A 26,426-nucleotide genomic window follows, 5' to 3' on the forward strand; every position below is an offset into this window, starting at 1 on the left:
AAAAACAAGCCAGAGAATGGGACTGACTGACTTTTTACTGTCCTTTGATACTCAATAGTTTTTAATTTTCATGAAGTCCAATTTGTGCTTTTTGTTTTGCCATTTATATATAGCTTTTGCTGTTATATTTATGAAGCCATTGTAGCTGGGTGTGCCTGTAATTGGAGTGATTCTGGAAGCTGAGACAGGAGGATTGCAAGTTCAAGTCCAGCCTTAGCAATTTAGCAAGGTCCGAGCAACTTAATGAGACTCTGTCTCATTAAAAAATAAAAATGACTGGAATGTAGCTCAGTGGTAAAGTGCCCTGGATTCAATCTCCAGTTGAAGAAGGAGAAGGAGGAGAAGGAGGAGAAGGAGGAGAAGAAGGGAGAAGAGGAGGGGGAGGGGGAGGGAATGAAGCCATTGTGTAATCCAAGCTCATATTTTTAATTTACACTTTTGTGAGGTTTCTGTTGTTTCTTTGCTTGTTTGTGGAGCTGGGGGTTGAACCCAGGGCCTCCCACATGCTAGGATCATGCACTACCATTGAGTTATACCTCCAGCCCCTTACACTTTAGTGTTTTTAAAGAGCTTTATAGTTATTGAACTCTTACATTTAAATCTTGCCCTTTTTTTCTAACTCAAGTTAAAATTAATATTATACAAAGTTGACCTTTGGCATTTGATTCAATGATATTTAATAATTGTACAACATTGTACAACCTTTATTCTAATGCCAAAACATTTTCATAACCCTAAAAGGAAGTCCTTGTAATAATTTGTATATGTATAGGTTTATTTCTGGCCTCCTAATTCTATCCCATTGTAGCATTGTAGTAAGATTTGAAATTGGCAAGTTGGATTTTGTCAGATGTTATTTCTGCATCTATTGAAATGCTTATGTAGTGTTAGTACTTCATTGTATGAATATGGTATATTACACAGATTGATTTTGTGTGTTAAGCCAACTTTGCATTCCTGAGATAAATCCCACTTGGTCATAGTATATAATCCTCTTAATATGCTGTTGTGCGGGCTGGGGAGATAGCTCAGTTGGTAGAGTGCTCGCCTCACAAGCACTAAGGCCCTGAGTTCAATCCCCAGCACCGCAAAAAAAAAAAAAAAAAAAAAAAAAAAAAAAAAAAAAAATGCTGTTGTATTCTGTTTGCTTATGTTTTGTTGAGGACTTTTTTTTTTTTTGGTACCAGTGATTAAACACAGTTGTACATCCAGGCCCCTTTTATTTTTTGAGACAGGGTCTCACTAAGTTGCTTAGGGCCTTGCTAAATTGGCTGAGTTTGGCCCCAGACTTGTGATCCTCCTGTTTCAGATTCCCAAGTCACTGGGTTTACAGTGTGTGCCACCATGCCTGGCTGAGGATTTTTGCAACTCTATTTATAAAGAATATTAGTCTGTGGGTTTCTTTTTCTATTTATCTTTGGCTTTAATATCCCAGGAATATTGGCCTGATGGAATGAGTTGGGAAGTATTCCATTCGCTTTCATTTTTAGGAAGAATTTCCAAAGGATTGTGTTAATTAATTGTGCTGTAGAATTCAGAAGTGAAAGCATCCAGTAAGATTTTTGATTATTGGCTCAATCTCTTTACTTTTTATAGGTTTAATTCTGATATTCTGTTTCTTCTTGAATCAGTTTTAATAGTTTTGTGTTTCTAGGAATGTGTTCATTTCTTCTAAGTTATATAGTTTGTTGTTATATAATTATTCATACTATTACTTTATAAGTAAGCATTTTTATTTTTTGAACTCAATGGTAATGTCTCACTTTCATTACTTATTTTTGTAATTTGAGTTCTCTCTCTTTTTCTTGGTTAGTCAGCTATAGTTTTGTCAATTTTGTTGTGTTTCAAAGTGCCAACTTTTTATTTCATTGTTTTTCTCTGTTGTTTTTCTTCTTTCATATTACTTATCTCAACTTTTATTGTTTGTTTCCTTCTTCTTGCTTTGGGTTTAGTTTGGTTTTACTTTTTAATTTCTTAAGGTAGAAAACTTGATTTGAGATTTTCTTTTAATGTAACCATTTATAGTTATAAATGTCCTTCTGGGCACAGTCTCTGTATCCCGTTGTTTTTTGGAGATTCAGAAGTACTCAGGAATAATCAGCTGCTTTAATAAGCCAAGTAGAAAGAGAGCTGAGAATTGAGTGTTGGATTTAGTAATCAGAGTTAATTGTGATCTTAACCAGTTATTTGGATGGAGTGGTAAAAGTGAAACCTGATTAGCAGTGAATTCTAGGGATACCAAAGAAGAAAAATTGGAGACAACTAATATGTACACATCTGGGGGATTTTTGCTATACAGAGAAGGCTAGAAAATAGGGCAAACAGGGGACCCAAATTCAAAAGTCTTCTTTTACATTATGGAAGAAGTAATAGTACTTTTTGTGTATTGATGTTTTAGTCACCTTTTTCACTGCTGTGATTAAGACACAACCAGAATAATTTTAGAATAGGAAAAGTTCATTTAGGGGGGCTCATTGGTTTCAGAGATCTCAGTCCAGCTGGCTTCATTCGTCAGGGCTCAAGGTGAGGCAGAATATGGTGAAGAAAAGCAGCTCATGTGATGATCAGGAAGCAGAGAGACTCTACTCATCAGATTCAAAAGATGTACCCGAAAGGCATACCCCCAATACCTACCTCCTCCAGCCACGCCCTACCCGACTGCAGTTAACCACTTAGTTAATCCCCCTCAGGGAGTTAACTCACTAATTGGTTTAAGGCTTTCATAACCCAATCACTTCTCTAAACCTTCTTGCATTGTCTCACACATGAACTTTTGGAGAATACTTCACATCAAAACTATAACAACTGATAAGAATACACAAGTAAAAATGGGAAAAATGGAGTTAAAAAAGAAAACAAACTTTGGGACTGGGGGTATACACTCAGTGATACAGTACTTGCCTAGAATACACAAGGCTCTGGGCTTGGGCCCCAGCACTGCAACAAAACAAAACAATTTTGACCTACTTGTTTTATTTTTAAAAAGATTTTTATATTGAAATAAATTTAGATTTACAAAAAAGTTGCAAAAATAGCACAAATTTCCATGTACCCTTCACCCACCTTCACCAATAATTGCCTAATAGTATAATTATTGAAACCATGAGATTAATTTCTCAGCCATATAAGCACATCTTGTTTTCCCACTCTTCTCTTTCTTAGAGCCCAGAATCCAATGGCGCTTTCACTTCTGTGAATCCTTAGTCTCCTTCCATCTGTCACAGTTACTCACTGTGCTTTCTTTTGCCTTTCTTGACTGACACTTCTGAAGACGCTGGTCAGATATTTCCTAGAATGTCTGTCAGTTTGGACTTGATACTTTCTTATTTGATTGAGGTCATACAGAAGAGGTATTGTACTTTCCTTGTGATGTCAAAAAAGGTATGATGTCAATATGTAATCATATTTATAATGTTAACTTTGCATGACTAAGTTGATATCCACTAGTTTTCACACTGTAAAATTACTGTTTTTACTTTTGTAATTAATAAGCATCTTGTGGAAACTAATCTGATACTACTACCCAAATATTCTGTTTCTTATCATTTTGCCCCATAATTTTAGCATCCACTGATGGTTCTTGCCATCATCCATTTCTCTAAGGGTACTTTAATTGAAATGGTATTTAGAAACCAAGATATAGATACTAGGTACTTTGACTATTGGATGCTATTGCTCCCAGGCAATGACAAGAATGTAAAGGACATTGTGTAAGGGACAGAGCTAAGAAATGTGCACAAACACGTGCACACGCTTCTGTATCTATCCAAATGTGTATTTTTTAAAAACCATGAATTAATACTGATACCTCTGATTCTAGTCTAACACCCATGAGTTCATTTTAGCCTTTTTCCTTGTTTTAACCTCTTTCTCTGATAAACTTGGTTCCATTATTTGTACTACTTAATTGTTCAATGTAAATTAATTAATTTACTATAAACATTAATTAATTCAGAATTGTTAACTGATATCCCTTTAAGCAACAAATTTTCTAGTAGTACAATATTTGCATATGGTTCTTTTTGTCCTAGCTTACAGTATATAGCCAGGACATTGTTTAGTTACCTCAGTTATTTTTTTCTCTTGCCCGGACCTTAAATTTCAATTCATTTGTACTCATTTGTTACTATTTATATACCATTTGGGGTTCCCCCACAGGCTTAATGATTTTAACTATTCATTTAAGGGTGCAGGTTGAAGTTGATGTAAAACATCATTATGGTGCTAAGAGTCAGAACTACACAAACATTTCCTCATCCCTACTATTTTTTCCCTTTCCCATATTCTCTGCCCCACTCTAGTCAGCCCCTGTGCATAATCAGTCTTATTGGTTTCTGATTTATCCTCTCTGTCTTTATTTTGCACAAACCAGTAAATATTTTATATAGCCTCTTATTTGTAACTTGGGTGGTAATATGCTATAGTCTTTTGTACTTTGATTTTTACATTTAATAATTTATCCTGATATTATACCAAACTGGTTCATGGAAGTCTTCTCATTCATTTTTCTTCACAGCATTTTTTTCTTCATATCTGTATGAACTCCATTATTTGACTATATCATTGTTTTTTCAATCATTTTCTCATGTGTGGCATTTAGGTCATTTGTAGTATTTTACAACTTTAAATGGTGCTGCAGTGGATAGCCTTGTGCATATTTTTGTACATTGTAGGCGTATCTTCAGGGTAGATTAAAAATATTGGAATTGCTGGGTCAAAAGGTAAATAAATGCACATGTAGTTTAGTTCTTAGGTCTCATCAAGTAATTCCTCTCCAGAATGACTGTAGCAGTTTATTCTCACAACAGTATCCAAAAATGCCTGTTGACCCACCACCTTGCCATCAGAAACGACCAATATAATGTGTCGTTTTAATTCTCTAATTATAAATGAATTGGAACATTTTAGTCATATGTATAAGGGCTTTTTTTATCTTTTATGATGAATTGTTTATATCTTTTACATATTTTTAAAATTAGAATTTATATAGCTTATTATATAGTAAGTTGCTTAGGGCCTTGCCAAGGTGATGAGGCTGGCCTTAAACTTGGCAATCTTCCTGCCTCAACCTCCCAAATTGCTGGGATTTTAGGTGTGCACCACCACATTGGACTGTCCTCCAAATTTTAAGATTTTTTTTATATTAGGGGTATTAGTTTTTTTGTGTGTGTAATGTCATACATATTTTCTCCTGGCTTATCAGTTCTTTTAACTTTGGTTATATGGGTTTCTTTCTCATGAAATTTAAAACTGTTTTTTTTTTTTTTAACCAGGTGAGGTGACACACACCTATAATCACAGTTACTCAGGATGCTGAGGCAGGAAGATTTCAAGTTCAAGGCCAGCCTCAGCAACTTAGTGAGACCATCTCAAAATTTTTTAAAAAGGGCTGGGGCTGGGTGTGGTACATACTTGAAATCCCAGCAACTTGGGAGACTGAGGCAGGAGAATCACAAGTTTGAGGTAAGCTTCAGCAACTTAGTGAGGCCCTTAGCAATTTAGCAAGACCCCATCTTGAAATAAAATAAAAAGGAGTAAGGATGTAATTTAACGGTAGAACCCTGCTAGATACAACCCCTGGTACTGCAAACAATCAAAACAAAAAAAAATTGTATTTTTAAAATACAAATTTTAAAGCAAAATTATCAACCTTTTATTGTCTTTTGCTTTTTGAGTGATAGAAATCCTTTCCCTGAACCAAAGTCAGAGGTATTCATCCATGTTTTCTTTTTTTTTTGGTAAGGTCTCATTTTTTACATTTAGCTTTTTAATCCATTTGGAGTTCTTATGTATGGCATTAGGTATGCATCTAATTTTATCTTTTCCCATGTGACTACTCAGTTGTTCCAATACCATTTATTTAAAAAGTTCATTTGGGCTCAGTAGTTTGAGAGCCCACTTTTATTATCTGTGCATGGGTCTGTTTCTGTTTTTTTTTTTTTTAATGTGTCAGTCAGTACCACACTTCTGTAATTACAGAGACTTGATGCTAGGTTTCATGTCTGGTAGGACTAGCAGTCACTGATTTTATTTTATAGTGTTTCTAGCTATTCTTCATGTTTGTTTTCCATTTAACTTTAATATCACCTTGCCTCTTCTTTTTAAAGTTGATATTTTAGTACGATTGCATTACATTTAGAAATCAACTTAGGTAGAACTGAGTGTTAGAATGTTGAATCATTCTAAGAACAGGGTTATCTTTCCTTTTATTTTAGCCTTTTTTTTTTTTTTTTGGTACTGGAAATTGAACCCATCGTTGCTTTGCCACTGAGCTACATTACCAAGTCTTTTGAGACCAGGTTTGCTAAGTTGCTGATGGTCTTGCTAAATTGCTGAGACTGGCCTTGAACTTGCAATGCTTCTGCCTCAGCCTCCTTAGTCACTGGGATTACAGGTATATGCCATTGTGCTAAGCTCTAAGTCTGCTTTTATGTAGATGTATTTAAATTTTGTAGAAATTCTTATTAAGTTTATTTCTAAGTATTAAATATGTTTATTGCTGTTGTAATAGATATTTTTCTACCATTGTGTCCTTTAATAGTTTGCTTTTTGCTTATTTGAAGGTTATTGATATTCATTTGCTAATTTTATAGCCTTCCATTTTACTGAAAAGTTTTCTTAGTTTTATTAAGGTTTCACCAGGGTTTTTCAGATTAATTACATCTACCATATTATCTGCAGTAGAAATAGTTTTACTACTTAACATTTTTGGCCTCTAATTGATTTATTTTTTTAATTATATTAACTAATATCTCTAGTTCTGTGTTCAGTAAGATAGTGGTCATCCTTACCATGTTTCTGATCTTAATAGAAGTGCTTCTAGTATTTCCTTATTAAGTTACATACTGACTTTAGACTTATTTGGTACTACTGTAATGCACAACTGTAATCCCATCTACTCAGGAGGCTGAGGTAGGAGGATCACAGGCTTAAGGGCAGCCTGGGCAATTTAGTGAGATGCTGTCTCAAAATAAAATAATTTAAAAGGGCTGGGGATGTAGCCCAGTGGTTGAGCATCCTGGGTTCAATCCCCAGTACCACAAACAAACAAACAAAATCCCACTAATTCCTATTTTCTTGAATTTTTAAAATTATCATGAATGGAGGCATCTCAGTCTCCACTGGCCCCCCTCTGCAAATTTATCCCCAATAAACTTGTGTTGCTGAGCCACCTCTCCTCTCTATTTCCTTTGTTTGGTTCTTACATGTTGGCGCTGAAACCCAGGACCAGTGTTTGAGGTTCCCACCAAGGACGGCCTCTTTGGGTCTTCCCTTTGACCTCTGTCTGGTCTCTTTCTTTCCCTCTCTCTTTCTACCACTTCCCCCTCCGGCAGCTCCAGTAAGGACCACTTACATTGTTGGACTTCACATCAATCACTGGCCATCGCTTATTGGGTGAGTGACCCCCTCTGACTCCTCTGGATTTCTAAAATCCCTGCTACAGTTTCTCTCTCCATGGATACTATTTCTGTGATAAATCCTAGCACCCAGTGAGAGAAACCTCCACCATCACTGAGTGGCAACAACTTGCTTTCTTTGGGGATACCCATCAATTGTCATTTTATTGGTTGTTCCTGAAACAGCCTCAGAGAAAGCAAAATTCTTGTGAGGATGCCTCTTGATTTGGGCTTTTCTCTCTGCCAGAGTTCTTAGAGGCCCTCCTTACCCCTTTTTTTCCAGGATAGGCCAGACCCCATCAAAGTCTCCTTGAGACACTCTGTTAGGGTACCTTTCCAAACATATCCAGACCCTGGGTCTTCAAGACATAGTCAGACCTACTGCTTGGCACCAATACAAGCTGGACAGTAGCAGTCACTGGCCTGAAAGTAACACATTTGACTTCCAGATTCTCTGAGATCTTGAAAACTTTCTCTACCATGATGACAAATGGTCCGAGTTTCCCTATATCCAGGCTTCTGTCCAGGCCTGGTACCTCCACTCCTCTCTGCTAAAACTGCTCAACTTCTTAAGGCATCCCTCTCTTGGGACCCCTCTCTCTTTGTGAGCTCTGCCTTCTTTCTATTACTTTAATAAACCCTGTTACTTTGCTCTGTCTGATACTTGTGTCCATGAATTTCATTCCTTGAATTCATGAGACAAAGAACCCACCCATCCACCCACCCTGTTGCATTTATGAGGGTTTTCTTGGGATCTACAGAAGGGTGAGTAATATGGAAAGAAGAACTCTCATCTCTCTTCTCTGTTCTCTTTCTTAGTGAACAAACTGTCTTTAAACACCAGGTACCTGTCAACCAGTTAAAAATGACTAACATGGTTGCCAGTCTGAAGACTAGGGGCAGGCATGCTGGACAGACTGGGCCCACTCTCCTTTGCTTAGGCCTTGGAAATGTCAGTCCTGACTTGCTTCAGTTTCTTTTCTGTGGGAGAGAATTGGTGTGGAACAGAGGAAGGCTTGAGACAACTGATGGTAGAAGACAAGAGAGACTCCCTGATGCTGCATGAAAGTCTCAGGTCCAGAGTCTGACCAGGACAGCCCTCAGGGATAAAGTAACAACCATATCTGTCTTTCTGCTTCTGACTGACCTCAATGGTGAAGGGCAACCTAACCTAATGGATCTTGAATTCCGAGATGGAGTCTTAGTTTGATCCAAGCTCTTTGAGAAAGAGGTGACCCCTTAATCACCAGAGTGTTAACAAACCATTCTCTCTCCTCTGCAGAAATGCTTCTTCTACTTGTGTGTCCTGGTGTTCAAGCTACTACCAAACTACTGTATTTGTCCAACTGATCTTCAATTCTTTCACCTTCTCTCAAGTGTCTAAATGGAGTCTCTAGGGACCTTCAGGCTTTCAAATGCTTTCTGGGACCTAAACCCCAAGCCCATCCCCACCTATGGTCTTGCATGGACAAATTAATATATTTTGCTCCAGTTAACCTTGTTTTGTCTAAGTGGAGTTTATTTTTTTGTTCCTCTTTGTTTTTTTCTGCTATCTTTAGTTAGAGACCAAGGGTTAACTCTCAAATAATGATAGAGACGAAAAAGAACTGCTTCTTTGGAGAATACTAAAGAGGGAGATAAACAGTGAAGATGGTGGGAGTAGGTATGTCTTCTTGGAGAATGGGTGGCCACCTGAACCTTTGATTTCAGCATCCACCAGGGTTGAAAGACCCTACTTCTAACATTACCAATTGTACAGGCTAACCTCATGCCTATGTCATACTGTAACAATCTGTGACAAGCTCTCTTTTAATTTCTCTCTCTCTTTTTTTTTTTTTTTTTTTTTTTTTTTTGCAGTGCTGGGGATTGAACCCAGGGCCTGTGCTTGCGAGGCAAGCACTTTACCAACTGAGCTATATCTCCAGTCCTCTATTTCAATTTCTAAAGGGCTAAATCTAATACACTTATATATAACTTTGTCCCTTACCTGTGGGGCATAGGATTGTTTCAGAATATGAATTTAAGAGTATACAAAATTGAAGGAAAAAGATTTGATGCTAAAGTCCAAGGTGAAAGGACACATTGAGGATGTAAACAAGTTATAGAATGTAAGTAAGTTGCAAAAGGTTTGTGGTAGGTAAATCTGAAAAATCTCTTACATGTGATTAAGTTGGCTATAATCCGCACAGTTAAAGTTATACAATAGTTTTTTTCTAAGGTTAACCTTTAATATGCAAATTCTCTATATTTAGAAACAAGAAGCATTCCTTAAAGCATTGATCTATTTTTATTTATCAAGATAATTTCTTATGTCTGTTAGGTTTCATTACTTACGGAAACTAAGTCTTAAATGGATTAGGGTTTGTACCTGTTTTAAAATCATTACTTTGTAACTGGTTAAATAAACAACTGTTATTTTAGGTTATTACAATATAGTTGACATCCTAAATATACGTGACCAGAGATACATCTGAAAACTGTTTGAGCCTTGTGTAAGTGTTAATGTAAAAGTTTGTGGAATGTTAGTATATGGAGGTTTATAGAGGCAATATAACCAGTAAGTACTTTCTTTTATACATTAAATCTGACATAGAATGCTATTGCCATTTGAATATCGGGCTTATATCTATTTGCTTTGACCAAGTCTGTTTCTAATCATTAACACTGTTTTCCAAATGTGTAACAGATTTAAGGCTATCCTTTGATTTTTGCCAGTACTACTAACCCATGCAGACCTGTGATTATTGTTACTCTACACTATAGATTCTAAATTTTACTTAAAAGTTAAACTTAGTTGGACTGGGGTTGTGGCTCAGTGGTAGAGTGCTTGCCTAGCACATGTGAGGCACTGGGTTAGATCCTCAGCACCACATTAAAAAAAAATGAATAAAGTTATAAAAAAGCACATGATTTCAGGCTAAAAAAAGTTAAACTTATTTAATATAAGGACATCTGTATAATTGTGATTCTAACCATTACTGACTTCTCTGCGTATTAGTTGTATCATGTTCTTCAAGTATACAAGCCTTTTAAAAGCTTAGGAGAGCATTTTACCAAGTTGGTATTCTCCAAAATGCAATTGTCGGTAGCAATAGTCTCCTTCAGATTTACATTGAAATAAGAAATGTGATTGGTATTATCATTTAATGTTTTGTAACTGGATAAAGGTAACCCATTATCTGTAAGTTATATATAAAATTTTGTGTTACTCTTTACATTGTAATGGGAATTTAAATTTATTTTTGAAAGGCAAAAACTATCATGAATATATATGGAATTTTATAAAGGTGGTTTTTCAACATCTCTGAAAGGTTTTTCTCTCAAACTTATAACTATTATTGTGATATATGATATTAATATATTCCTTAGTATTGAACCAATTGGCATTCCTCAAATACATTCCACTTGGTTATAGTGAAAGTACTTGCTTTAAGTGCTTGTGGAGTCTGTTTGCTAATTTATATATATACATATATATAAAATTGTGTATGAATATGTATGAGTGAGATTGGTCTGTAGTTTTCTTTTTTAATTCTCTTAGATTTAATAGTTAATGGCAATTTTTTCTTTGTAGGTTAGGAAGTTTTCATTTATGTGCTTTGAAAAAATTGTAGATCTTAGAGTTTACTTTATCTCATTGAAATTTTGTTGAAATCCTGTGAGTCCATCTGGGCCTGCTGCTTTTAATTGTGGTGTAGTTCCTGAATAACATCCCCTAGTTCTTCTAAGGAAATTTATCTATTTAAACTTTCTAACTTTAACTTTGTTAATCTAACATTTCCTATGATATTAGCTCCTTGTTATTTATTATTATTATGTATTTTTTATTTCTCTCCTTTTTTTCTGTTAAAGTTTGCTGAAAGTGTTTTACTTTGTTTTTTTTTTAAAATAGGATTTTTCTTTTACTCCTTTTCTGTTTTCTGCCTCATTGTGTTCTGCTTTCATCTGTATTGTTTCTTATGTTTTTGGTTTACTTTGTTTTTCTTTCTGTTTTTTTAGATAAGAATTTAATTTATTTTTATTCTTTTATTTATATTTGTTTAATACTGGTAATTTCTTCTGATAACTGTCGTTGATATTATTTGGTACTGGGGATTGAACCTAGGGATACTGTACCACTAAGCTACATCCCCAGCCCTTTTTATTTTTTGAGACACAGTGTCTTACTAAATTATTGAGGCTAACCTTGAACTTGTGATCTTCCTGCTTTAACCTTCTAAATCAGTTGGATTACAGATGTGTGCCGCTGTGCCTGGCACATTATTTTTAAATTCTTCAATCTTTATATATATTCTTTCAACCAATTTGTTAATTTTTGAATTTTGGATGCAAATGTGGTTTTTCATGTATACAAATGTTTGAGTATTTTTAACTCTGAATGAGGTGTGGACTTAACAGTCTTCTTCTGCTTCATGGTTTCTTTTTCAGGTTGAAATTTTCCTTGGTTGATATGTGTGAGATTTCATTTTCTTGTTTTTACCATTAACTCTTATAGATCTGTTGTTTTTTTTCTTGCTTATTTTTGTGATCTTGGAGTGTTTAAAACAGTCTTTAAGATTGTTTGATGATGCGTTTTCTGTCAGTCTAGTATTGATCAGATATCAAATAGATGTCTGTAAGATATCTTCCAGTGATTGGTGTTTATGGTGGTGATGTGAGTCCCTTAATTTTATGGTTTTCTCTTGTCTTACAGGACTGTCTACATTTTCACCCTTTGTTTCTTTTCCCTCTGACCATCAATCTCTAAGAGGTTTGCAGGAAACTTCTCCAAGTAATCTTGGACCAACCCAGTTCTTACTCTTTCTTACATGTAGCTCTCAAGAATGACTATAGAACATGCTGGGGATAGAAAAACCTGGGTTCATTCTAGGCCCTTGGGGCCCTTTAGTGCTTGAGCATGTCATGGCCCCAGGTTTAAAAAGTCAGGACAGGCTGCTGTGTGGAGCCCCTCAACTGCGGTCCAGGTGTGAGGCATACTTAGTCAAGACTCCATTTGCCCCAGGCAGCTTTTCTGATCTGTGAGGGACTGGTTGGAGATGAATACCAGGTTGCTAGGTTTTGCCGCCCAGCAAGTAAAATCCCACTTCCTATAACTTGTGTGTGGGTGTTCTGTCTCACTGAACTCTGGTAAGTTGGTAGCTAATACACAGTGAAACTGCTTCACAGGCTGCTCTCCTTATCTGTTTGTTTGTTTTGCCACCTAAAGAAGCTTCTTCAAATTGTAATTAGTGCCCTGATTTACATTTTGTAAATGTTCATATTTAGAGTGACCTTTATCTTCCTGGTGATGGTTTATATTGAACTAAGAACTAATACTAATTCCCCCCTCAGTCTAAACCATGGTTTTTCTCAAATCGACCTTGTAAGGGTGGGAGCATGAGGCATTCTGCACTGAGATGGGGTGATTGATCCTTTTTATTTACAGTTATCTTGAAATTTGGACATTCTGTATCTTCAGGTTATAATGTCTGATGACAATTTCCATACAGATTTATTTTTCTTCATACTATTCTTTTATTTGGAAGAAAATATTGACAAGTGGGAACTATGGTCCCTTTTTCTTTAATTACACAGAAGTTCTACTGATTCTGCTTCTATGGTTTATTCTAAATGCAGTTATGAACATGTTCTAACACACATCTGTCTGAAAAATTCTTTAAAAAGGCACAAGAAACACCATTGAGTCATTACAATATGCATACAAACACACATACTGTTACAGATAAATATTTGTGTTGCCCCTTCTGACATACCACATTCTTATGTTAAAGCTTTAACCCCCAATTTGAGTCTTTGGGAGGTAAATAGGGTCATAAACATCGTGCCCTCATGATGGGTATTATGCTTTAAATATATGTTCCCCAAAAGCTCGTGTGTAGGGCAATGCAAAAAGGCTTAGAGATGAAATGTTTGGGCTTTGAGAGCCTTAACCCAATCAGAGAATTAATCCCCTGATAGGGATTAACTGAGTGGAAACTGAGGTAGGCAGGGTGTGACTGAAGGAGGTGGTCATTGGGATGTGCCTTTGGGGTATATATTTTGTCTTTTTTGAGAAAATCTCTCTCTCTGCTTCTTGGTGCAATGTTCTGAGCCACTTTGCTCCACCACACTCTTCTGCCATGATGTTCTGCTTCATCTCAGGTCCTGAGGAATGGAATCAGTCATCTATGGGTTGAGATCTCTGAAACCGTGAGCCCCAAAATAAACTTTTCCTCCTTTAATTGTTCTTGTCAGGTCTTTTGGTCACAGCAATGAAAAAGCTGACTTAAACAAGGAGATTAATGTTTTTATAAGAAGAGGCACCAGAGAGATCCCCATCTCTCTGCTGTTACACAAAGAAAGTCACAAGTGTGTACAATGAGATGGCAGCTGCCTTCATGCCCAGAAAAGAAGACTCAGAGTAAAACCTGCCTTGCACCTTGATTTGGGGCTTCTAGTCTTCAGAGCTGTGGAAAATAAATTTCTGTTGTTTAAACCACCTGGTCTGTGGTGTTTTGTTTTGGCAGCCTGAGCAGTAAGTTATATGTGTGTGTACACACACACACACACACACACACACAACGCAAACTTACATATTCTCAAATGCATGCACATTCACATGTTGCTTAATTATGTTAATCTAAAAAAGAACTAGGGAGATTTTCTAAAGATTAATTAGATTTATTTGGGAATAGAATAGCATTGCAATGGAAATATGCATGTCATACTGAACTGTGAAGTATATTCAAAGAGGTTGAGACAAGGGGAAGTTTCTAAAACTTCAGAAATAAGGATTACATAAGATATTTTGAAATCAATATCCTTAGCCACAAAGATTTCTAACAAGTGTGGTGCTGGTCCTAGGTTAAACCAGGTAGTTGCTTGGCAGAAGTCTTTTAACAGAAGTATTTTTCATGTAAAGTTGTGGTTCTGGCAATCTTTTGTAATAGTTATCATCAGGCAATTGTGTGAGAACCCTTATTTCTTAACATCCTGCCTTTATTTATCCTTTTGTTGTTGTTGTTAGGGTTGATAGAAGCAACTTCATTTTTATTCTGATAACTTTACCAGTCACAAATTGTTTTTAATAGTGGAAAAATTGAATAGATAAAAATAATCTCATAGTAGAGGATTGGGTAAATCATTTATGACAAATATATCTTGGAGTACCATCTAGTTATTTTAAAAATGTATATTTTATTTGTTGACATGAAAAATGAATATAATGTATTAAGTGAAAAAGTTTATTAAATAATTTTACAAAATACAATCCAATTCCATTAAAAAATAGACTTTACTAGATTTAGAATTGCACATACTTTTTATTTTCTGTATAATTTTTATATTGTCTATTTTTTCACAAGTGACTTTTTATGATAGATATTTTCTTTGGAAGAAACTTAAAACACTGCCGAATGGCAAAGTGCTTCCTGGAATGTGCAAGGATCTGGGTTTGATTCCCAGGACTACAAAAAAAAAAGTAAATTAATGAAAAAAATTATATGCATGCTGTCTATTTAAGGGAAAATTTGTTTTATAGAATGAGTATCTGGACTTAGGCTTGCAATAAGTATTGAGGGTTAAAGACAAAGACCCATTCTATAATAGGGTTGCCAGATTTAGTAAATAAAAATACAGTAACTCTGTCTTAGAGCAAAATTGGTTTGTTTTATATATTTCAGATTCAGAAAGTGCTAATGGTAGAGGAACTCTAGTCTTTTTCAACATGCAAGAAAAGAAGCTGAAACTCAGAGTTTGATGACTCTCTCAGTCATCCACCAAGTGGCAGTCAGGAACTCAGCTCAGTCATGGACATTTTATTGCCTGCTAAAGGATGACTAGGTCTATTAAAAATAGAGTAGTTGAGTTTAGGCAGTGTTATTAACTGTCTCTTCAATCCAGCTCTAAAGCTTCAGTTACAAAATAATGTTCTAAATGTTGATTGAATGCAAACATGGTGTTACTTGCCCAAATTGCTTTATCTACTTATGCTGATGAAATTCTGGAAATTTGATTGAAAAAATGATCTTGGTGCATTAAATATTTGATATGATAATACTTTCAGAGTGAAATAATTTCTAGCTTAGGAATCTTTCTTTACTGGCATTCTCTTTTGCTGAGTATTTAGTTGATATTCACATCTACTGATAGCCAACACTTCTAAAGCATATTCCTCAGCAGCTGCTTTTGTTTTATGGAGGTTGATTTCTTAGAGATAAATCAGCATAAAGATTAGTGCAATCTCTGGAGGTACCCTTCACACTTCTGACCCACCACATACTCTCAGTGTGTCAATTTCTCTGTTCTTGGGTGTTATCACCTGTGAAATGGGGATTCTATTGGTGCCCACTTCACAAGCTTTCTGATACAGTTAAATTATGATAACATAGGTCAAGTGCATATAATAGTGCTTGGCTCATAGTAATAAAATCTAACACATTATTCTGGTCTCCTTATTTTATAGCATCATAAGCAAAAGCAACTTGATACGTATGTTAGATATTTGAAAAATATTTTCATCAATTTCAATAAGAAGTGTTCTATAAAGTAGATAATGCTCATTCCTTAAATAATTTAAAATTGCTTGGGACATTTAAATGTGGAGTTTATTAAAAATAATAATTGAATTATGCTTAAGCATAGAATCTGCCTTAATATTATTATTATTATTTTGTTTTTTTTTGGTGCCAGGGATTGAGCACTTAACCACACTTAACCACTGAGCCACATCCCCAGCCCTTTATATTTTTTATTTTGAAAAAGGGTCTCACTAAGTTTCTAAGAGCCTCACTTAAATTGCTGAGGCTAGTTTTGAATTTACAATCCTCCTGCCTCAGCCTCTCAAGTCACCGGGATTACAAGCATGTGCTACCACATCTGGCTTCCTTAATATTCTTTTAACCTCATAGAAATGTAAAGAAAAGGTCTTGTGGACTATCACTTCAACATTAAAAATTACCAATAATTTACCTTTTTTTTTGGTGGGAATAGGGGATTGGACCTAGAGGCTCCATAGGCAAGTACTATACCACTGAGCTACACCCCAACCCCCATCCATAAGATACTTTTAACTCTGAATGTAACCGAATGAATACTGTCTTTTGCAGATTTAGAACTATCTTTTAGGCCTTATACTTTTCAGGAATGACTCATGATATTTTGCCTTTTATAGGGCTCACTAATTTTATACTTTGTTTAGGGCCAGAGTGTTACTACAACATACTCTTCAAAGTGAATGGATTAGACTTCATCTACTTTAACCATGATTTTTACCAATGATTCTATAAACTTTAGCTAAGCACCTAGCATTTAATTTAGAAATGTGTTTAATTTATTAGTACTCTTAGTGTTTTAATGGAATAACTTTGTATCATACTCATTTAGAGATACTATTAAATTGTTAACATTCTTTATTATCACCTTCCCCTAAGGTATTCCCATCTGTCAGCAGCACTTAATTTGGAATAACATGGAACTCGAAGATGATTATTGCTTGAATGATTACAAGTGAGTGTAATTGCATATTAGCTGATTTGTAGGCATTCAGTTTTATGACTCCACACACCAGTGTTTTTCTTCTGAATCCTTGGATTATGTCTCTTTTGAATAGTTCCGATTTCTGGCTTTCACTATAAAATTCTGAACTATAGATATGTTGGGATGGTACCCCATCTTTGTCCTTTGATACTTGTGTTTTGTCTTTTCATTTTTTTTGTCAAGCTGTTTATCTCCTGCATTTATACATCTTGCCTTCTTTAATTCTTTTTTGAATATTGACCCATTCTCGTCTGGCCATGTTCCTTTACCTTCCATTTTCCCAAGTTTTAGGAATGAGAGAATTGCTCTCCACCAAGTCTTTTCTCATTAAGCCCTGCTTCTGTTACTAAGCAACACTGCACTGGTGATGCCAAACACTTTCTGGCTTTTTGAGTCTTATTCTTCTTCATCTCACATAAATCATTATTCTTTTTTAAGAAAAGAAGCAAAAAGATGAAAGGTGGTATATAATGGCTGGAAGAGCACTGGGAGTTAGAGACATGATAGATTTGCCATTTTTCTATTTTCTATTATACTGAATAGATTTGTCATTGCCCAACACTTTGGGTCTTCGTAAGCCTCTTTTCTTACCTGGGCCTCCTTCTCCCTACATGTAGAATGAAGAGGCTAAGCTACATGATTATGTAGAGGTCCCTTCCCATACTTTGAATTTCACATCATGTTTAAGGCTTATGAGAACTTGTAAACATTTTTGTTATTTATACAAGTAAATACATTAACATTTTATATTTAATAATATTGTTGTATCTTTTTATATTTTGTAGAGTAGGTACTGTGGCTAATAAACTGGCACATAATTAGTGTTATATTTAAGCTGAGTATTTTGATTATTATAGTTTGTTTTTGTGTTAACTATTCACAGCATTTCAGAAGGTTGTACCTTGAAGCTGGTATTGGCTATGCGTGGTGGACCTATAAATACTAGAAAAGGTAGGCATATAGTAAAGCAATGTGACAATCATTCTTCAAGCAATTTGACAATAAGAATCTTCAAGTCAACATTTTTAGCCAAGTTCATTTTATGCTGTTATGTCTTAGAAGAATCACATTTGTTTCTCTAGGCATTATTTTCTAAAACCTAAATATGTAGAGCTTGGAACTCTGAAATATATTCTAGAAAGTGTAATGACTCCTAATTCAATCCAGGGAGATTAAAAATAAATCTCACCAATATAGGAAAGAGAAATAGAGTGATACCATATAAATATTATATTATCATTGTCTTTAGATTCATATTAGTCTTGCTTTGTTTTATCTACTGAGTCTTCAATTTCTGGGCTGATGATTTGCTATGGAAAATTCCAAAGTTATCTCTTGACCTGATTTGAGAGGCAAACCAGGGTTTCATGAATATTCTCCTGGTCTTGGTTGAATCCTTTCTCAGAATATGGGTGGTCTCCAGAGTCCATTTTTTCATTCAACAAATATATAGTGAGCATCTATGATATTTAGTGCAAGTCCCAAGTGCAGTAAACATGGGAGACAAAGTGCATGCTTCATGACACTGCCTGAAATAAATGTATAAGGATTGACATAATTTCAAGTGGTTGTAAGTGCTATGCAGGAAACAAGATGATATGATAATGTCTATGGAAGTAGGATAGTAGGAAGATCCCTTGGAAAATATGACATGGGTAGAAGTTTGATTAACAAGAAGATTCTAGGCACAGGAAAAGCTGGGTGTGTTCACACTGACCCTTGATTGAGGTATGTCACATCCCTATTAAATTGAATTCAGACCACTCCTGCTCCTCATACGCTTGTGCACATCCTTTTGGGGAAGGCCTAAACATTTATTTGGTTTTTCATAAACCAGAGAACTGAAGGTTAAGTAATGATTATACTGCTAGATTACTTCCACATATCAAATTATATATTGCCTGTGCTTCATAACTTTGGTTAAAAAATAGAATTATTGGGCTGGGGATGTGGTTCAGTGGTAGAGTACTTGCCTAGCATGCATAAGGCCCTGTACTTTTAAGAAAACCAACAACAACAATAACAAAAAATTCAAAGATTATTACCACCTTTTTCTTAGCTACCTCAAGGGGATTTTATGAGAGCTGTTCAACTGTTTTGCTTAGGTTAGAGAAAACAAAGGTAGTAACTTTAGGAATGGTTAATTAGCACTCCTGGCCTTAGGGACTATGAATTAGATTTGAGGAATACTTTTAAGTAACTTTAGTGATGTTTACAGTAACAATTCTGAGGGTAGTATAAGAACCCTGTTTACTGAGCCATTATGTTAAGATATAGTTACATAGTGTTTAATGACATGTGAATTCCATTGTTAATGTATTTTTAAAAATATTTTATTAGTTGTTGATAAACTTTTATTTATTTATTTGTATGTGGTGCCAAGAATTGAACCCAGTGCCTCACACATGCTAGGCAAGTGCTCTACAAGTGAGCCACAATCCCAGCCTGATTGTTAATGTATTTTTAAAATTGATTATTTATGTATAGTACTATCTTTAAACCAATGTATTTAATCAATTTACTTTTCTACTGAGACTAAAGTTATTTTATATGTGTATGAGAATAAGTACTACCGATAGTGTTTTTATATATGTATATATATATTTATATTTCATATAGAGAATATTTATATATAAAATATATAAAGATATTTCTTTTTAAAAGCAAAAATGAAAGGCATTATATCACTACCCTTTATTAGTTAAATTTTTTTATTTAATAAAGTTTTATTTTTCCAAATGTACAGTTGATTGGACCTGTTCATACATCTTCACCAGCAGCTGGGGCATCTCCACCCTTGTTATTTTTTGGTGTAAATTACTTGAGCTCTGTGCTTTGAAACCAGTTTGATAAATTCTTTACTGAGGAGGTCTGAAGGGTTTCCCTGGCCAGTCTCTGAGACCACAGCTGGGGATACAAGCTTATAGTTGGAAACTTCCTTACAGAGTTTGTCATGAGTAGTTTTGTTCAAGAAGACTAGATTATTGAGCTTTTCCCAAATTTTGCCTTTGAATTACTTCTTCTTTTTGGCCTTGCCCCCCACATTTGTTCATTGGGTCCTTATGATTCTTGATCAACTTTCCAGCATCTTCTTTTGTCATACGTGGGCTGCATTGTGAAGCTCAGAGAGCAGAGACCACTCCTGGAGCCTCTTTGAAATGTCAGACAAAAAAGAAGCTCTGCTCACAAACAGGCCCAGAAACCTCTGCCCACTGTGCCTCTAGTAGTTGAAGCTTTGTAATAAAGTCTTCCTAATAATTTTTCCTGCAACTTTCTTTGCTGTGTTTGTGAATTTAAAAAAATCAGTATATTTAAAATTAAGGTTTTCATAATTTTACCTTTATTGAATTAACTTTTTTAAAATTGAAAGCTTGATATTTCCCACTGTGTGTCATTAAAATCTTTGCAAAAAGGAAAACGACCCAGATTTAGGACTTCTCCCTGTTGTACTCAAGAAATCATATTTTTATTGCATTTTAATTTGTTCTTTTTAGTTACACATGACAGTAGAGTCAATTTTTATAAATTTATACAAACATGGAGTGTATCTTACTCAAATTAGGATCCCAGTGTTGTGGATGTACAAGTAATCATATTTGTAAAGGTAATTTAGTCTTGCTATTTCAAACTCATAATTTAGAAAGTACCTTTATCATTTGAGTTCCAGTAGTATTTAGCATTGTAATAATACTTTCTTTTCTAGAATTAAATTGTACTCTAAGTCTATATGTGTTACTTTATAGCGTATAAAATGCAAATGACTTTTCTTTTATGAAATGTGCACATACATGTGCACATCCACTGGTGCGTGTTCAGGAAAGTTTTCAATGTGGTTGTAGTAACAGCGTAGCAATGCCTACAATATTGGTATCTTAATTTTTACTTCTTAGTAATGTAACGTACAGCATTACTAAACTAAAAAGGGCAAGGACTTATTGGAAAATGTGTTTAATATTTATATATTTTGTGCCTGTCAAAGAGCTAATCAGAACATTCATAACAATTATTTTTATAAAATAAGCTAAATCATATTTCTGCAATTTTTATGTTTTATCAGTAGTAGTATTGAATTTAGAATATGGGAACATCTTTGAAGTTTTACCTAATTACATTCAGATTTTAATTTTTTTTTAAACTGGTTTCACTTCTTTTTATTTGATATTTATTTATTTAGTACTGGAGATTGAACTCAGGGGCACTTTACCACTGAGCTATGTCTCCAGCCCTTTTTAAGTTTGGAGATAGTGTCTCACTAAATTACTGAGGGCTTTGCTAAATTGTTGAGGTTGCTGGCCTCAAACTTTCAATCCTCCTACGTCAGCCTCCCAGGTTGCTGGGATTATAGGAATGTGACACCACACCTGGCTCAGTTATTTTTAAAGAGTAGTAAAACATTCTGATTCTGTTAATAATAAAAGTTGTGCAGCTTACAAAATTGTTGCATCTTTAGGAGAGAACAAAAGTTTCTGCAGTATGACATGGGACAGGACGGGACTTTCCCCCCTCAAACAGTTCTTAGACTTCCAAGTCTACTGGAACATTCATCCTATGAGCCAGCAATCTTTTGATACCCATTTCCACCACCAGGGTAAAATCAGTGACTGCTCTGGAGGTGATCAGGTTGTAATGATGGCTGCAATATTATTCAAACCTGAGGATAACTCTGGACCACTAGAACCTACTAATAGTAGGGGCCTTCAGAGTGCCTTGTGTATGCTCTGACTGGACACATCTGGACACACAGACACCTTTTAGGACAACTGTGGTCCTGGGAGGATCCTCTTCAGAAATAATATATTGACCATTCACACATTTCAATTTACTATACTAAGTGACCCCTCGTGTCCTGAGTTCTAGTGTGTACTTTTAATTACCTGAATTTACGTTAAGTAACAGATCTGGGACTGGGGATGTAGCTCAGTTGATCTGGGACTGGGGATATAGCTCAGTTGGTAGAGTGCTTGCCTAACATGCACAAAGCCCTGGGTTCAATCCTCAGCACTGCCAAAAAGAAAAAAAGAAAAAAAAGAGAGAGAACAGATCTAAGGATAAGTCAGCCATTATATAAAGCTAGAAAAAAAGAGAACTTTGCGTGCTTCTAATTTCTTAGATACATCTTTCCAGTTGTGCATGTGTACATGTTTATTTTTAATCTAAAATAAGTTGATTATGTTGCTTTTTTAATCATTTACTGTTGGAATCAATATTTGAAAATACAGGAAGTGAAGGTTTACAGTGAAAATAACCATAGATAATGATGTCATAGAATCAACAAATATGTGGACTCCAGTAGCACACACGTACACATGCACTCACACAAAACTCTTGTTTTAGTTAAACCCTGTCTTTGGACATAGCAGTATAGTTATGCATTTGTTTTTTCATACAACACAACATAGGAAATTCTGTATTAATATAAAAACATTAAATACTTATCCAAGGATGTCATGTACATATTATATGCACAGGGTGGTTGTTCTAATTCAATACATTATATCCTGTCACTGTACCAAGATGTACAAAAGTTGATGTAAATTGAAAACTTGTTTATCAATTTTTCCATTTGTAGTTCCTGTGGAAGATCCACTTAGGGAGATGGCTGAGTACATGGATTCCAGTCGAGATGAGGTCTGGGAGAAGACCTCCTGCAACAAACAAGTTACATATTTGGTATACCGAGAAGGAGATCAATTGAATTTCTTTCGTGTAGTAGATAGGGGAGATGGCACTTTAACACCATTATCTGAATCTTTAAGGTAAATAGGTTTTCATTTGATGTCTCACTTAGAAAAGGAGAAGATTAGATGTCATACTCCATAAACTTTTATGTTTATCTTATGTTGTCAAAATGTTCTGGGTATATAACAAAATTGACTAAGCATCATGCATCTTTCCTCACCCCTCCCCCTAATATGTAATTCTGACATTATCCTTCATATGACTGATACTTAAAGAGTGATTTCTAAAACTGTGGTCTCTTTACATAATAGGATTTTTTTTCTATTACTTTATGAAATTCTGAGATGCCTACTAGGTTATAGTCTTGTGGTAGTGTGTTATTATGTAGCTGTAGAAAGTGTTAAACCTGATGTTGGTATGTTTTTTCAAAATTTAACTTCACTACTTGAAGATGGATAATCTCTTCTTTGTTTTTATGTTCCTACTCTAGAAGAGAGAGAAATGCTACTTGTAAAATCAGAAAGGAAAACTCTGCAGGTATTTAGCTAGGCAATAGAAAAATCAGGAAATTGGACAAAGTATCTTCTAATTTTCTGCACATTCCAATTTACTCTGATTCTTTATCTCCTTTTACTTTAAGTCATTAAATTTTACTGAAATTTTATCTAGTCATTAAACTAGGCACTGCTGTATAAAGATGATTATACCTATTCTTCATTGAGTATACACTCTTTAATTAATAGTGTTGGTGATATAATCTTCATATTCTGGAAAAACAGATGAAACATGGAGGGTTAGGAACAACCTCTGAGAAGACGAGAACTTAATGAGGAGTAGAGGTTTGCCAAACAAAGGAAGAAAGGTATTATAGGCAACTAAAGTACATCTTACTCACCCCTCACTCAAAAAACAAGGAGGCAGAAGAGGAGGGGAAGAGGAAGGGATGTGGGGAGGGGAGGAAGAGGATGGGGAGGAAGAGAAAACTTTTTTTTTTTTTGGGTGGTACTGAGGATTGAACTCACGGCCTTGTGCTTGTAAGGCAAGCACTCTACCTACTGAGCTATATCCCCAGCCCCTGAGAAAACTTTTAAAGAAAAAAACAACTGTATTTTGGAGAACAGTATCTGGGTCAGGAGCACAATACAGCTGGTACTCTGCTGAGAGTCCCATGTGCTGCACACATGGTGTCAGCAAGACTAAATTGGGGACAAGAATCTGCTTTCAAACTCATTCATTCACATTGTTGACATAATTCATCTCCTTTCATTACATGATGGAAGGCCATAGTTTTTGTTGGCTCTTGGCTAGCAACTATCCTCAGATTCCATTTGATTAACTCAAGATGAATTCTTTTGGAGCCTATTATCACAAACTCCCTTTACCTTTGTCATAGCTAGTCATAGGTCATGTCCATACCAGATGGTAAGACTGTACAGGGTAGGAGCACCAGAACTGGGAACCACAGAGGTTTCTTTAGGATTCTTCCCACCACAGAGCACACATAGAAGAAGGATTTTTATATGTGTGTGGTGACAGAGAGAAAACTGTAACAAATGGGTATTGACTGTCCTCTGATGTATCAGGGTCTGGTTAGCACTCTAAACCATGACATCCACATATAGGCTAGAAGTAGAGAGAGGGTTGCAATGAGGGCACCTGTCTTGGGTCTTAGTAGAATTTATTTACATCTATTTCTCCACATACTGGCTCACCATTGTTTTAGTTTTTTTCCTTAGTTCACTCTCTTTTGACTTTCCTGAAGAAGGAAATCTGGCTACTCAGCTTAGCATGAGGCTGGACAGCCTGGCATCCTATTTTCCAAGCCTCTTCATTATACCATGTTTTCACATACCTTTTCCCCTTTGCTTAAAATGTCATCTCTTCTTCTTGCTTCAAATTTTCCCTAGCCAACTTTTAGTCCAAATTTCTTCATCAAATTTGATTAAAAATATATAATTGTTCCTCTCAAGATAATTCTGTTAGTTTTTTTTTTCTTCCTTTTTCCTTACCTAACACAATGGACAAAGAAGGATAAGGAGTAGACAGAAAGAGTAGTAGAAAACTATCTCGTCATACCTGAAGGATATTTATCTTATGTATTCCAGAAGGGGCTTTATTACTCTTCGACAGGGGCCACAAACTTTTTCTGTGAAAGTCCCAATAGTAACTGTTTTGGGATTGTTGGGCCAAGAGGTAAAATAAAAGATATTATGTAGGTAGTTTTGTAACAAGAGAGGAAACAAATCTCCACAAAAGTTTACTGGCAAAATTCAAAAGATAAGAATAATAATTATGCTAGGCATGGTGGCCCCATACCTTTAATCCCAGTAACTCAGGAGGCTGAGGCAGAAGGATGGCAAGTTTGAGGCCAGCCTCAGCAACTTAGAGAGACCCTGTTTCACAATTTTAAAAGGTTGGGGATGTAGGTCAGTGGTAAGGTGTCCCCTGGGTTCAAAACCCAGTTTAAGAAAAAACAATAATCAAGCACTTTTTTTTAGTAATATAGGTCTACTTCTGAGAAGAAATTATTTTTAAGAGAGTATTTTACTTGATTGAGGTTGAATATTAGTGTTGCCTATCAAATTTGTAAAATCAGTTGCTAACGTTCACCTTTTAATGTTGACTTGTAATGAGATTTTGTGATTTTATCTTTGAAATTTTTTTCACACAAATACTGCCAAATATCGATATTAGCCTATGAGCATATGATTTTAATTGCATGTATTAATAGCATAATAATTAATAGTATAAGTTCTGTTAGATCTTCTCTTTGCTGTTTGCCTTTAGCATATCATTATGTTGCAGTTTAATCACTTCCAATTGAAGACAGGTAGAAGTCCTCAATTGCACATTTAAATGGATTTTGAAATATGGAGATTGCCTTTAAACTTGTACCATGGTGTAAAAACTTCTCTAGAGCTAGAGTTTGAGCTCAGAAAATGTGTCTGCTGTAAATTTGTGTGGGAACAACGTTCTCACTTCATTTTAACTTTTGAAAGCACCAGGAAATATTGCAACTTGTCCTTACATGTGATTCAGGCAATACAAGTTGTTGAAATGCCATTACTGCAGTATAAGTTGTCTTGTCATTTTAGGTTGAATTTGTTAGGAAACATTATCAAGTCCACAACAAAAATTAATTTCTAAGGCATTCAGTGTCTGATATTATTGGTTAAAGATGGTTCTTCTCATTCAAAAATCCTAGAGCTTAAAAGAATAATGTTAAGATCTGGAGGCAAAATAGTGGTAGAGCATGCACCTAGCATGCATTAGGGCCTGGGTTTAATCCCTAGGGGGAAAAAAAAACAGGGAAAAAAAACAGCAAACCTCACAGTAAAACTTTATTACTGCTAAGTCATCAAACTGATCATGAGTAAGTTCATGGAACAAGTAAAGTTTACCATCGACACTACTGGTTTAATAATATATGGTAGCTTCAGATATTTACTGCAGAATACCTGCTGATGAATAATAAAGTTACATATTCAGTAACTTTATTATTTTCCCAGCTTTTAACTTTTAAGCTTTTTCTCTGTTCCATACATGTTGTAGAAGATTTCACGTCAAGTTATACTGATTTAGTGTTTTAACCACTACTTACACAGGTGGAATATTCTCACCTGTAATCATTCACAGTCTATTCAGAGAGACTAACTCTTCAGTCACTTTATACTTTGGTATTGATACCTCAAGTAAACAATAACACGAGTAATATTGGTAACAAATGTATACTTATCAGAAGCCAAGGAAGATGGCTCAAAATCATTAGCTTTGATTTTAAATTGAGTTTTGTGATTGTTTCTGATATTGTGAGCTCTTCAAGAAATAGTTCTT

General features: G+C 35.2%; 1 protein-coding gene across 1 annotated transcript in view; it reads left to right on the forward strand.

Annotated features, from left to right (window-relative positions):
- The window catches only part of Zfand4 (zinc finger AN1-type containing 4), a 65,470-nt gene that overhangs the window by 15,226 nt on the left and 23,818 nt on the right, over positions 1 to 26,426 (forward strand). The window contains 3 exon segments of the mRNA XM_047554624.1: positions 16,808 to 16,883; positions 17,797 to 17,864; positions 22,483 to 22,669. Of these exon segments, the coding sequence (XP_047410580.1) occupies positions 16,808 to 16,883; positions 17,797 to 17,864; positions 22,483 to 22,669 (331 nt within the window).

The sequence above is a fragment of the Sciurus carolinensis genome, chromosome 5, assembly GCF_902686445.1.
Source record: "Sciurus carolinensis chromosome 5, mSciCar1.2, whole genome shotgun sequence".
NCBI lineage: Eukaryota > Metazoa > Chordata > Mammalia > Rodentia > Sciuridae > Sciurus > Sciurus carolinensis.